The sequence below is a fragment of the Phodopus roborovskii genome, unplaced genomic scaffold (genome assembly GCF_943737965.1).
Source record: "Phodopus roborovskii unplaced genomic scaffold, PHOROB, whole genome shotgun sequence".
NCBI classification, from domain to species: domain Eukaryota; kingdom Metazoa; phylum Chordata; class Mammalia; order Rodentia; family Cricetidae; genus Phodopus; species Phodopus roborovskii.
In genome coordinates, this window is record NW_026126611.1 from 12,177,464 (window position 1) to 12,191,300 (window position 13,837).

Genomic DNA, 13,837 nt, shown 5'->3' on the forward strand with positions numbered 1-13,837 from the left:
GGGGTTGCAAAGTTAAGGCTAGCTTGGACTACACAGCGAGACTCTCAAAAATAAAAAAGGAAGAAAAGAGAGAGGGAGAGAGAGGAGGAAAGGAGAAAGATGCCGTGAGTTTGCAGAAGGCTGACCAGCGTCAGGCTTGATTGTGACCTGAGAGTTTGCCCTCCCTTAAGCTGCAAGTCAATCTGTCACTGTTTATGGCTGTTTACAGAAGACTAATAAACCTCGCCAAGAAGGGCAATTTATTACCCTCAGCAATTAAAGCGGCAGCAGTGTGTGTGTGTGTGTGTGTGTGTGTGTGTGTGTGTGTGTGTGTGTACTCCATAATCAGCTGGTATGATAGGCCATGTCCAGGTGCTTTGTATTGGGCCAAGGGGTGAGGGAAGAAGTGTAAGAAACAGAGAGGGGTCAACAGGTTCAGAATGCAGAGCAGGGGGCCACCCGTCCCCGGATGTGAGGAAGAGCTCAAGTGGCTAAAATCTCTCCATCATCAAAGCCTACATCCCAAGGTCAGGCACCCGGACAAACTCAACAGCAGCTCTTTGCTCTCACTGCTGTGAGTGGTATTGATAGTGATGGCCCACAAGAGGCTGGAAGCCTAGTGATCATGAACCATGGCGGGGAGTGTTGGAGTCAAGCTGGCTCCTGTTTGAGTCTGAGGTCTAAGGTCTAATCACCTTAGGTAGGCTGTCAACTCTCCTAAGTTTGTTTTCTCAAATGTACAATGGTGATGATACGGTCTACTTCATGACCTCAAAACCCGGATTAAATAAGGCACAAAGGTGTTTAGCCCAGTGCTGATGCTTACAGATGGAAGTATACCATGAAGTTGAATATATATGTTCCAGTGTTCCATGGACCCACAAGTTGAGGTCAATTTGCAGTGACGAGAGCCCGTGTGTCCATATGCCAGCTGCCTCCCATAGTCATTGTATAAATTATGGAGACTGATCTCAAGTCAGCACACAATATAAGACAACTAGTAGGGCTCGGTGTAGGGATCTGGAAAAACAAGTTCTGTGGTCTTAGGGGATGTTATGGGTCAGAGCTGACTGAGGCCTGTGTTGTTTTAAAGTTCAGGTAATTCCAACATACACTCAGATCCCAGGACCACCACCCTAGCTGGGGAGGAAGGTATCTTCTGGAAGAATCTTCAGTGCCGGCTGACTTCTTTGATGAGCCAGGCATAGGACTGCATGCTGAGTTACATTCCACTCCCCAGAATGGCAATCCCAGGACGTAACTGGAGAGATTGACATGTGGGCAAGCAGTCAGAACATTGCAGATACGTGTTGTGATGGGATGGGACCCATGCCGAGCTGTGGATGAAGAGCCTGCTGGTGGAGAGAGGGTGTTCCATGTGAGGTAAACTATTTTACAAACCCCTGATGGCAAAACTACATGGAACGTTCTAGAAACTCCAAGGATTCAGCGGTACTAAACAGGACCAAAAATCGAAACAGGGAGGCAGGGATCAGTTCCTCTGAAGGTGTGATGAGGGGGTCAGTCTTTAAGAAAAGGGTGACCTAGTCATCCTAACTACAGGATAAGAGGAAAGATTAGACATGGCAATAACGCAGTTCTAAGATGGCTGCTGCAATGTAAAGAGGCTCAACATGGATAGACTTAATATGAGATAAGCTTGGTAACTGGGGATTTCAGAAAGAGATGGGAACCAAGAATTTAGCCTAGCATCTAGCATCTAGCAGGACCACCCAGGAAATCTGGTGGAGCAATGGGAAGGCAGGCCAGAGTATGCACAGGCCGGGTGAAAAACGTTGGGGGAAACCAACTCCTGCTTCATCTACTAAACATAACTTGGGCTGCTCAAGCCTGGACCTTCACATACCATATTTTCCGGACTCCTAATGTGCATGGCATTCTATTAATAACTGGGATGCTTTGTTAATTTTAAATCCTTACAGGTTTCTCTCAAATGGGAAAGGGGAGGTTGGATGAAATGATTGGGGCACAGCCTAGGAGAGGCCTGGGGTAGGAGCCAGCAGGGCCGAGGACACATTGCTAGCCTTGTTTCTTTCTCAGTCCTCTGCTGAAGACACCATGAGAAATGTCACGATTAAAGACCTGCACATCCTTGGAAAATGAGAGGCTAGCTCTATGGCTGCTTGGTAGCATCGTCTGCAGAAAATACAGCAAAATGAACAGTGCCTTGCAAATCCCACAACCACACACACAGACAAGCTTGTAAGCAGTTCCCTTTATTTGAGTAAATAGCTTGTAAATAAATCATTGGTAAACGTTACAAAATTAAATACATTTTCAAAAGCTTGCCAGTATACGGAAAATTCACAAACATAGTTCTTTTAAAAAATAAAATATGTTCAAAGCACCCTTGATATAAAATGCCTGGTCCCTGTCTTCAGACAGGGCCACCTGGAGACTTCTTACAGCAGGCAGGGTTTCCAGGGGGAGGCAGCAGGGGCTTCCTGGAAGGAAGGACGGGTTTCTACTCACGTTTCACCCCGCCTACAACCCATATGAATTTTAATTCTTCTCTAAAGATCTGGTATGCAACTGAGGGGTAAGGGTAGGCACTTGGGCCTAGCTCCTGACATGAAAATCAAGGTCACATTTAGGACCATAAACCACTGAGAAAAGCCAGAGATGCAGTTACACTTCTAAACCAACGAGCATCTTGAGGGCCCTTCCCATGTCTACATTTTCTCAATACTCAATTTACACACCTGGACTGATGGTACCCAGGCACAAAAGGGGCCAGAATCTACCTCTAACAAGGAAGAGGCTCACTTCCGTTGGTCTCCCTTTGACCTGCTTTCATGGACAGAGATAATACATCGTATGGCATTGAAAGCAGAGAACCTGATGCTACACGGCGCTCGCTTTCTCCATTGCAAAACTCTCCTCAGGAAGTGTAGGCATTTCTTTAGAAATCAGGTTGGTTCTTGAAATTAAGAGTTCATAAAACGTCAAAAGACCACAATGAGGCAATAAATACATAACCTGGCGAAGCATCTCAACCAATGAAATAATGGAAGTCCATAAATTAAGCCCTTGACCAACTCAACGTGTGTCGTATGGCTCTTTTATAATAATGAACACACCTAATTCTTTCACTTTGGCGCAGAAAGTGGATGCTGAAGGTGGACCAAATTTGTAGGAAGAATGCCTGGAAGCATCTTGAAAACACATGTGCTCTGACCTCTTCCACCAGGACAAGCACAGGTTTATTCTATCAACATGAGATGACGCTCACGTCTCCATTTTTAACTTAATGTTTGTAGATCTATACAACCATGAGACATTTTTGACATCTCAGTCAAATGCATAACTTAAAAATGTCTTACCAAACTGACTGTAAGAAAAACCAATCCTCCCTGTAGAGTAACATCCTAATTACGGCTGACTCCTTACAGAAAACACTGCCTGGCCTCGCCCATCCTTGAGGATGTATCTGTTTTGACAGGCCTTTCTTGGGCTGCAGTCCAAGTTGTGATAGCTTTGCCATTAAAATATAACAGTAACAAAAACCCTTTAAAATAACAAAAGAAGGAACACTTTTGAATACATGTCTAACCCCCCCCCCAAACACACACATACACACCAAAAAAAAAGTTGTTTATAAAAGACAACTATGGTTATTTAATAAAAGTATTCATGAAGTCCAAATCCCAGGTCGCTTTGTCTCCGAGAGAATTCTACCCTGTTCCAAAGTTATACACTCTTCTTCTGCGGAGGGCTCAGCTTCCTCATGCCTCTTATCCGGGAGAGCAGCTCTCTGATAAACTCCTAAAAGACATCAAGGAAGTTAATATAAGAGGTCACATTATTAAAACCTGTGCGTAAGCATGTGCTCAGTACCACTAATGTCGGGTGCAGTGAATGAACCTGCTTGGTGCTCTTAAAACTCCAAGGTAAAATAGCAAAGGGGATTCAGGAAACTGGAAGGTGCTCCAGTTTCACAGCTCAATGCTTTCTCTTGTGCTACTCTCTGTAGGGAGGCTGCCAGGTGATGTCCATGGACAGTCATCACCCACGTGGACTCTACAGGCATGTGACTCTGAACTCAGCCCTGGAATGCGTATGCACCTGGACATCTTGTAGACCCCGACCGACGGTATATGGCAAGGTTAGGACCTAAGAGTCTGTCATTTCCAACTAGGTTGCAGATGTCTCGAGCCTGCACCCAGATCAGCAAAGCTGGGCCACTGGTTCTCACAGCTGAATGTCAGATCTACCCAGGGAATTTAGTCACAGGCTGCTGGACCCACCTTGGTGCATATGGTTCAGTACAGGGACAGAGAAAGTGACAAGGTGCCCTCGTGGCAAGCTCCAAAGTAAGACTGACAACTGCCCCTCCTGAAAACCAGTCTCTCCAGCTGCTTAAATCGTGATAGCGACCTCACATCGTGGGTGAGGTCATGCAAACAAGACCAGCGGTCATGAAATAGTCGTCACAGGGCACGGGCTTTGCACACATAACACACAAGATGAATGCAGAGTCACGAGTATAACAAGTCCAAGGCATTCCTAGTGGTAACTGATGTGCTGTAGTGTTTTTACTGCACATTCCAAGTTTTCTGACATTATGGAAACATAACGGTTTAATTATGGATAAAAGACTTCTCATAATTTCTACTGTCCATCATAAAAATAAAAAAATTAGTATATCCTTGTACTGTATCATGGAAGCCTTGACTTTTAAAAAAGATTGCTGTTTGGATTGCTGTATGGATTTTAAATGCATACACATACATACATACATACATACATACATACATACATACATACATACAATCACTCAGTGCATTTTGACTTAGGATTGGGACAGAATTTCCAACAATTTTTGACATGGTCCTAAATGTACCTCCGCCATTTTGTCCTAAGTATTTCTGTAGAAGTGTCTGTGTTCTTAGTATTAGTCCTATGGGTGGTTCTCAACCTGTATCAATCCTATGGGTGGTTCTCAACCTGTGGGCCATTACCCTATGACCCTTTCACAGGGGCTACGGCTGGGGAGTACCACAACAGGAGGGACTGTATATAAGAGCCCCAGTGTTAGGAAGGTTGAGAACCACTGGGCTACAGCAACCAACTCAGGAAAAAAAGAAGATATAGTGCTCCATACCATGAAGTTTCAAGCATTTCAACCATGCTTACCTCTTCATGAAAAAAAAAAAAAAACCAAGTACATTGTCAGAATAAAAAAAATATTATTTTTTAGTAAATGGTAAAACTATGTGTAACAAAGAATTGTTTCGAAATGAATTTCTCTATAATTTATAAATGTCTTGATAATTTGTCATCAGTGAATATAATGTTTGTATTCCTGCTTTAAGTGCCTATATACTAGAGCTGCTGTAAATTTTTCTAAGGCAAACACATTGTGTGTTTGTGTTATGACGTTACCAAAGGAATAACTACAAATACACTAATTTCAGAGAAATCCTTGTGTGAAAAGTTGCTGCTGGCAGAGAAAGTTTTAGAAGCCCTGCTCTAGGGCATACCAAGAATCTTTGAGATTTGTTCTTTCTTCTATAAATTATACAAACATACATAACCCAAATCACCTTCGATGTTACAGTTCAGTGCCCACACACACCTGTGTTTAAACTCACAGAATAAATTCTATTCTAATCTAAATGTATTCACAACGAAATGCTGGGGAGACTCACTAAAGTGCTCCCTCCATCTCTTTGTATCCATGACTGGTGTGTGCAGAATTGGGAGGAAGCCCGGGGTTTCGTTCATGTCAGGCAAGTACTCCACAGACTGAGCAGTAGCTCAGTGATTTCCTGGTGGACCAGAAACCAAAGACCTCAGCAGCCATCTACAATTCCTCCCTGGAACCATTAAGAGGCTATCATAACGTTCAGCTGCCATCAAAGTCCCATGTGTTAAGAAATAATTCTCTCCTTTTCCTATTTTGCATTGGTAAAGACAAAGCTGTTAGCCAGCTGGACTTCCTGGCCAGTGAGGAAAGACAGAATCATACCAGAACCAAGCAAGAGCAGGCACAGATAAGGTGGTCTTATGGAAGGTTCATGGTTTAACTATGCGGAGACCTTCCAAAAGCTGGCTCTCTGCCTGCCTCCTCCTGCCAGCTACACCCTGCAATTACAAATACCCAGGCTCGGTGAGCCCTGCACTGTTCTCTGGCCCCACCCTATAAGCTTGAGCATGTGATACTTTGCCTACCACCACCACAGTTTGATTTTTAATAGTCTTTGCTAGTATAAAACTAATATGTGTGTCTGCTTAAATGTTTAGAAAATACAAACTGGCAAATGGTATGCACCTTAGAATTAATCACACATAACAGATTTGGTGCCATGAACACTGATTTTTTAGCTATTTAGTTCACATTGTGTGATCGTTGTCATCTACCTAACATAAGTCAAGCTTTTCTGCCATGATATGAAAGTATTCTAAAAAGCGAATGTTCCTGCTACACAGTCCTTTTATGGGCAGTATCACTACTAAATTCACTAGCACCAGATCCTCGGATGCTTCTGGCTTTTCCAAATATAAAAAATGGTACAATTAAAATCCGCATGCTTCAGTAATTGTCCTCTATGGGTGGTGGTGGCTCCCGCCTTTAATCCTGGCACTTGGGAAGCAAAGGCAGGCGCATCTCTGTGAGTGAATTCAAGGCCAGCCTGCTCTACAAAGCTACACAGAGAAACCCCGTCTCAAAAAAAACTAACCAAACAAACAAAAAAACCCAAGAAACAAACAATTGCCCCCAGTCAAGATAATTCCTTTTGGAGACTGGGTCTACCAGCTGGTCAGAGAACTCACACATCTTGATTCCCACCATCCCTGACAGGGGACAGCAGAGGAGAAAGAGGGAAGCCCTATTTTCATTTTTGGTACAACTACTTTAAAGAATAGTCATGGATGAAATAACATCATTTTTCCCCATTCATATTTAATTTTCACTTTGAAAAGCTATTTCTCATTGTTCACTCTGACTCTGTGGTGTAAGAAGCCTATAGCATTGGGCATATTTTAGTTTTAGTTTCATTGTTTTGGATACTGGTTACGCAAATAATTTGTGTGTATGTGAATGTTTTGCAACTGAGTGGCAGGAGTCAAGCATCCCACTACACGCTCCCTCTTTTGATAAAATCCAAGGTCAGAATCACAAACCCCATCATTCATTTCATGAATAACTCTGGTAATTTTCTAATGTGTTAGTAAGACTTTCACAAAGTGAAGATAAACATCACAATGAACAGCATGCCCTTTTCTCTCAAGACAAGAAGTGACTTCATAATTTAAATCAAATTCAGATTCTACAAGATTGATCATAATGTAGGTGAATCATCTCAAATTAAAATGTTTCAATAATTTGTGCTTATAATTAGGAGTGTGTGTGTGTGTGTGTGTGTGTGTGTGTGTGTGTGTGTGTGTGTGTGTGTTACCATGGCAAACATGTGTAGGTCAGAGGACATCCTTGAGGCTTTGGTTCTTTCCTACCAAATGGCCCCAGGGATCAAACTTAGATGGTCAAGCTTGGCAGTAAGGTGCCTTTATCTTCCAAGCCATCTGGCTGGCCCCTCATTATTTGAATGAAATCTGTGTCCATTTCTTTGGCATAAGTGTAGAAGAGCTAAATCTATTTATTTGTCTATCTTTATAACAATAACACTCTGTGTCTGCAAAGACAAGCTGTAAGTCCCGATGATGTTAGGCAATGTCATTCTGCCAGTTTTGATGACTTTTCTCCAAATGGTTCTTGGCCATTACAGGTCCTTTCAATTACGTTAAGAATTCTAGAATGAGCGTACGAGTTTACACTGAGTTCACACTATTCCAGGAAGTCCCTGTTGCTCTTCCCATGGTCCTTTTCTAATAGCACGCCACGGTCTATGCCTCACATTCATGCTTCATTTCCTGTGACCCCCCCCCCCCCCCGGCTCTCTTGTTCCGCCTCCGTGGAGTTTAAAGGGACCCTCCCCCCACTACTTAGTCTAACTCTAAATAGAGGATTGAGGCCCAGTTTCCATGCCTCTGTTAACTTTTACAATTGCACACAGATTTCACATTGCAGTTTCACACAGGACCCTGGGGCCACCCTTGTCCCTGTTTCCCAGCCAGGCGTGAAACAGAAACTTCCCAGTAGTGTTCATCACCTTCAGTTCCTAAACGACAACCCCACTTATTTACATTTTGGAAGATTTATTGACAAGAATTAGGGAGGAAAAAGAATACGTATGTTTATTTTATGTGACTGGGTAACGGGGAAGGGTGGGGTGGAATGTGTGAGCTCACGCTTCCCCAAAGGAGTGATGCTATATTTTGAGGGGTGATCTCTGTGTCCAAATACTTGCCAGTTTGGGGCATCTGAGACCACAGGGGTATCTGTGACTACAGTGGCCCAGGTTCTGCTGTCCCTTAACTTGGTATCTTGCTTTTTAGAAAGGCAAACCTTCTACCTGGTTTCCAGCACACTTTCTCTACTAATTAGTTCTTTCCAAACTGCATCCATGCACCTGGGGACTAGATAAGCTTAGAGAAAATCATACTATCTATTTATTAGTTCATTTAATTTTGATTTTTTTTTTTTTTTTGAGACAGAGTCTTATGTAGCCCAAACTAGCATCAGTCTCACTAGGTAGCCGAGGATGACCTTGAACTCCTGAGCCTCCTCCTGCTTCCATACCCCTAGTGCTGAGATGACAGGCAAACCACACCACTCCAGTTTGTACTGGTATTGGGGATCAAACCCGGGACATCACGCATGCTAGGCAAACCCTTTACCAACTGAGCCACAACTTCAGCCTGACTTAAGACACGTTTTTAGACATTTATTCCCCTGTAAGCACTGCTTGAACAGCACTTTGGGACAGTGGGCTTTCATTTTCATTCAGTTCAAAATATCCTCTCATTTCCCACTTACTTGCTGGGTGAGTTATTTAGAAATGTGTTGTTAGGTTCCCCTATATTGAAGGGCGTTCCCCTATTGACTCATAACTAACTCTCCACTTTCATCAAAGAACATGTTTGCAATACTTGGATCCCTGCCAGTGTCAGATTTGCTTTATGGTTCAGAACAATTCTATACTGGCTAGTGACCTGTGAACCTTTTACTTTAAAAATGCAGGCTGCTTCCAAGCCCCACAATTCACCACTGCCTTTATACGACCTCCTCTCTCCTGAGCCCCATGCACTGAACATGCGGAGAGAATGGATGGATGAAAGGTGTTTCCACTGCAAGCTGCAGGATTCCCACAGGAAAGAGAAAGGCCATTCAAGGCAATGCCCTACTCACAAAGCATGTGATTTTCGCAATACTCAAAAGGGGCAATGTGTTCTTTTGGGGACTTTCATGCCCTGGTGACACAGATGAGTGATGATGGATGGGGTCCCCCCGGGTGGGTGTGGATTCTATACCAGGATCTGGCCCGGGGTGGGCCGTACACAAGAAAGAAGAAAACTAACAGTGATTGATATTCTACTGCAGTACCAGTTACCCATCTGAAGTCAGAAGGCAAATATTTGAATGCCATCTGTTGATGCCATCCGAATTAGACAAATTTAGACTAAGCCTGTACTTGGCCCTAAGTGGACGCCATGGCAGACTCTGTCCCCAAGTACTGAGCTATCTAGTAGATGTGGCTGGAAATCCTATATTCCAGGGGCTCCTAGGGGAGGAAGATACATAAACAGATCCATCAAACAGGGTATGAGGTGCAGCGCTAAGTGTGTCTGTGTGCCCACTGACAGAGGGGCAGCTCATGCCTGCCAGCCAGCACCTGGATCTTCCACTGTCTACACTCTCTCTGATGACAGGGTAAAAGGGGGTCATGGCCCCAGAGAGTTTCTCAAAGAGGAGATGCCTGGTGAGTTTAAGGGCTTCAGAATAAAGAATGATGACTCTGGTGGTGTGTGCCTTTGACCCTTAGCCCTTGGGAGACAGAAAGAGGTGGATCTGTATGAATTCGTCACCAGCCTGGTCTCCACAATGAGTTGCAGCCAGCCAGCCTTAAAATATTTTTTTTAAGGGAGGAGAGAAAGAGAGAAGTGGGGGGAAGGGAAAGAGAGAAATTGTTTTGGAGTAAGGGTCTGCTCTCTGGCCATTTTCCCCTTCAGCTGGTCATCTCATCCCCTGCTAGTTTTTAAGATCTGACCATGCTCGTTCCCTAACCCTGAAAGACTGTCTGGACCAACCAATGGACACAGTTTTTAACAGGCAAACACACTCTTTCCTCTGAGCCCCATTTCAAGGTGAATCGTATATTCTGCTTCTAGCTGCTTCAGCAGGTTTTGCTCAGACGTTCCGAAAGTACCACTTGGTCTCCCTGTGTCTAAGGGCCAGCTGGAGAGGGCAGGGCAGACTACAGCTGCCAGAAACACCTTTTCTGTCACTTTTAATGAGCTTGCCGAAGACTGGAACCTGAGTTGAGGCCCAAGAAGCAGAGAACAGGAGATAATGACTCCTAGCTGCAAACACGGGACCCTTTGATATGGATGCCTTGAAAAGCCAGCGGGTTTATTCTGGAAGAAAGGAGCCACTATGTACACACTCAGCAATACATGGTGTGATTACATGGCCAGGAGAGGTGATTGCCATCCAGGAATGGCTGGCTGGGTTCAAAGGTTCTGCACGCTTGTGTGGCTGAGTCCTCCAGCTTGGAGTATCCCCTTTTGAAGGGAGGAGAGGACCGCATGGGAAGTACCAGGTTCCAGAAGAAGTTCCCAGGGTCACAGGATCCTGTCCCGAGGTTACATAAGCAGTGGCAGTGGCCAGACAGGGAAGGTCTGCCCACCAGCCAACCCCTTCTGGGCTATGCTGGGTACTACAGGGCTCAGCTCTCCTGGGCTGACACTGTTAAGGGTCCTGTAGGCAACCCCAATAAAGTCACCTGTGCTGGGTGAGTGGACTCTTCTCTTTGCGCAGTTACCAGTACCCTGGTGAGTGGACTCTTTGCGCAGTTACCAGTACCCTACCTGGGGTGAACAGACATTTGTTTGTCTCCCCAGGAAAAGTCACACTTAGAGATGGAGGCCCCAAAAATGTGAGTAAAATAAATCGCCATGCCCTGAGATGCGGGTAACGCCACTGTCACGATCAAGACTTCTACACTATACTTTAAGACTACGTCCAGTCTGCTCCGGCTTGAACATGTCCTACCAAATTCATCTTGAATTTTAATCACTGTTATGACAGTATCTAAGAGATAAGGCCCAGAAGAGGTGAATGGGCTGTGAGGTACTCAGAGTGGATTAACAGCATGATCCTAAGAGTGGGTTAGTTATCTCAACTGTGGATTAGTTATCCTGGAAGTGGATTAGTCATCCTGAGTTATTCCGAGAATGGGCTGTCATAAAAGAGGCTGGCCTGCTCTTGCCTCCATCCTTCTCCTGTGCTCTCTTCTTCTGAGCTATGTCAACACAGCAAAGAGGAGCCTGCCCAAGGCCCCACAGGCTCTCAGATCTCCTGCTTTCAAGACATTGGGACTATACTTGCTTTTCTCGAGTATTCTGATGAAATGGCATAGAATGGGCCATGACACAATCTATACAAATTCCCACAGAGAGCACGTTACACTACGAAACTGCAGCTCAGCTCCCCACAGCCCTGTGTGGAAGGTTTGCGATGAAGGCAGATAAATACATGATGGCATCCAAGAGGGACCCAGGATAGAAGGCCTCCAAGAGTACTTTTTCCTAGCAAGCCGCCAGTGACTGAGGCTGAGCAAAGTGTTTCTCCAGGAGGCTCTTGCAAGAGCCCTTCTAAGAATACTCGCGCTAGGCTCTCCCAGAACCTCTGAAAGGAGGGCCACAGTTCCCCAGACTCCTGCCTTTCCCTCCCCTTCCACAATCTGAAGGACAGTGGCTAACAAATCAGCCACTCCAAGCTGCCACTTGGGTTAAGTAACTTCCCCTGTGGAGGGGTTACAAGTGAGTGTGTTTGCTCTTTTTTCCCGAAGAGCTTGAAGTGAATGTGGAAACATTCCTTCAGCAGCATCTCTCAACAGCTACCACCCCACTACAACCCAAACCACACACAGACACAGGCATGTGTCACACACACACACAGATACACACACACAGATACACACATACACACACACAGACAGACACACACACACAGATACACACATACACAGACAGACAGACAGACAGACAGACACACACACACACACACACAGACAGACAGACAGACACACACACAGATACACACACACACACACACACACACACACGAGGCAGCAACACCCTCACCCCCCACCACTTCCCCGCTCCAGTGCTTTCTTTTGCATCTGAGCCTGGGAACGTCACTCTATGCCTGTCTGGCTTCTTTTAAAACAACCAGAAAACTATTCCCCCCTCAGCAAACACTTTTCTAAATGACCTTTGGGCCCACCTGCCCCTCCTGCTCAGTGCTAGTGACGGCCTTCGTATCTAAGAACGCCTCACATTTAGTCCTTACAATTTCAGCTCACCCAAAGCTGAACCTTTCCTTTCCTTCCTCAAGGTGTGTGCCTCGTTCCCTCGGCACTCAGTGCCTGTCTAGGGGTCAGATTGACATGACAGCTCACCCTCACAGCTCACCCGGCGCCTTCCAGGCCACTGCTTCTTAAACCGTGGGCTGCATCCCTTGTGGGGTCACTTAGATGCATGTGGGGTTTGGAAGAGGTGAGTAACGCTCAAACGTTTCTGAGCTCAGTGACGGAAGCTTGATTAGTTATCAACACGGAATGAACGAAGCCGAGGGACTTGGTTATGACCAGAAAACACTGACATGTGGCACTGTGTGTATGAGTGTTTGCACTGCCCATTGCCAATGCTCCCTGAAGGTCTTGGCTCAGATTTGGGGCTGTTTGCTTGTTTTGTTTTGTTTTGAGATAGGCTATTCCTGTGTAGCCTTGGTGGGTTTGTTGGCTCAGATTTGTGACTACTTTATGTTATGAACTGCATTGAACAGTTTTCTGCTCTTGTAGAACACAATGGTTCAATGAGTGAAACAGATTAATTTCTCTGAATGGCCAGGAAAGGCCCCCAGACACCTGGCTATGGCGATAATTACCAAGCGTGTGACCATCTGCTGCCTCTGGCACAGGCTGAGGCAGGCGTGCATGTGGGCAGCGGGGGCGGATGCCGAAAGCCAAAGGGCGCAGAAGGGTTACAGAGAATAGACCGAGTAGACGTGGTATGGGCTCTGGAGCTAGAAGAGCCCTCTGTTCTCTGTTCTCGCGGCTGCTGCCCGAGACCCTCAGTACCTGCCTTGACTTCGTCTCAGCAGTCTAGAGAGATCTGGTGATGGCATGCTTTGGGAGTTAACTCTCCAAGTGTCGATTCCCTTCCTGGCCCTGCCCCCCTCCCCCACCCCCCGCCCTTCCCTGCCTTCCCTTTCATCTCCCCTCACATCCAGACTTCTTCTCTGCTCTTCCCTCCCTTTTTGCTTTATAAAAAGGATACCATAGGCTCCCCTCTCCCCTTGTTCTCCCAGATTCGTTACTTGTCCCGGCTTGAAGAAATACCCCTGAGAGCCTTCAGGGTTCCTCGGGTCATTAGGAGACTTTCTACGGTTTGCTCCCTCATGGGCATCAAAAGCATTTAGTGCTGCCCACCCCCTAAAATTCTATGTATTTTCATTTTATGTGTATGAGTGAGTGTTTTGCTTGCTTCTGTGACTATACCACGTGCATGCCTGGTGCCTACGGAGGTCAGGAGAGGGTGCTGGGTCCCCTGGACCTGGAGGTACAGGCTGTTGGGAGCTGCCATGTGGATGCTGAGAGCCAAGCCTGAGTCCTCTGCAAGAGCAACAAGCACTCTTAATCGCATGTCTCTAACCCTCAGAAGTCCTTCGTTCCCTTCCATGCCATGACCATGCATTCACTCACTCCTT

General features: G+C 45.6%; 1 protein-coding gene across 1 annotated transcript in view; it reads right to left on the reverse strand.

Annotated features, from left to right (window-relative positions):
* Positions 1-2,200: 2,200 nt before the first annotated feature.
* Ppp1r14c (protein phosphatase 1 regulatory inhibitor subunit 14C) overlaps positions 2,201-13,837 on the reverse strand; it is a 66,018-nt gene continuing 54,381 nt past the window's right edge. The window contains exon 4 of the mRNA XM_051206028.1: positions 2,201-3,765. Coding sequence (XP_051061985.1) covers positions 3,691-3,765 — 75 coding nt within the window. The 3' untranslated portion in view covers positions 2,201-3,690. The remainder of the gene's footprint in view (positions 3,766-13,837) is intronic.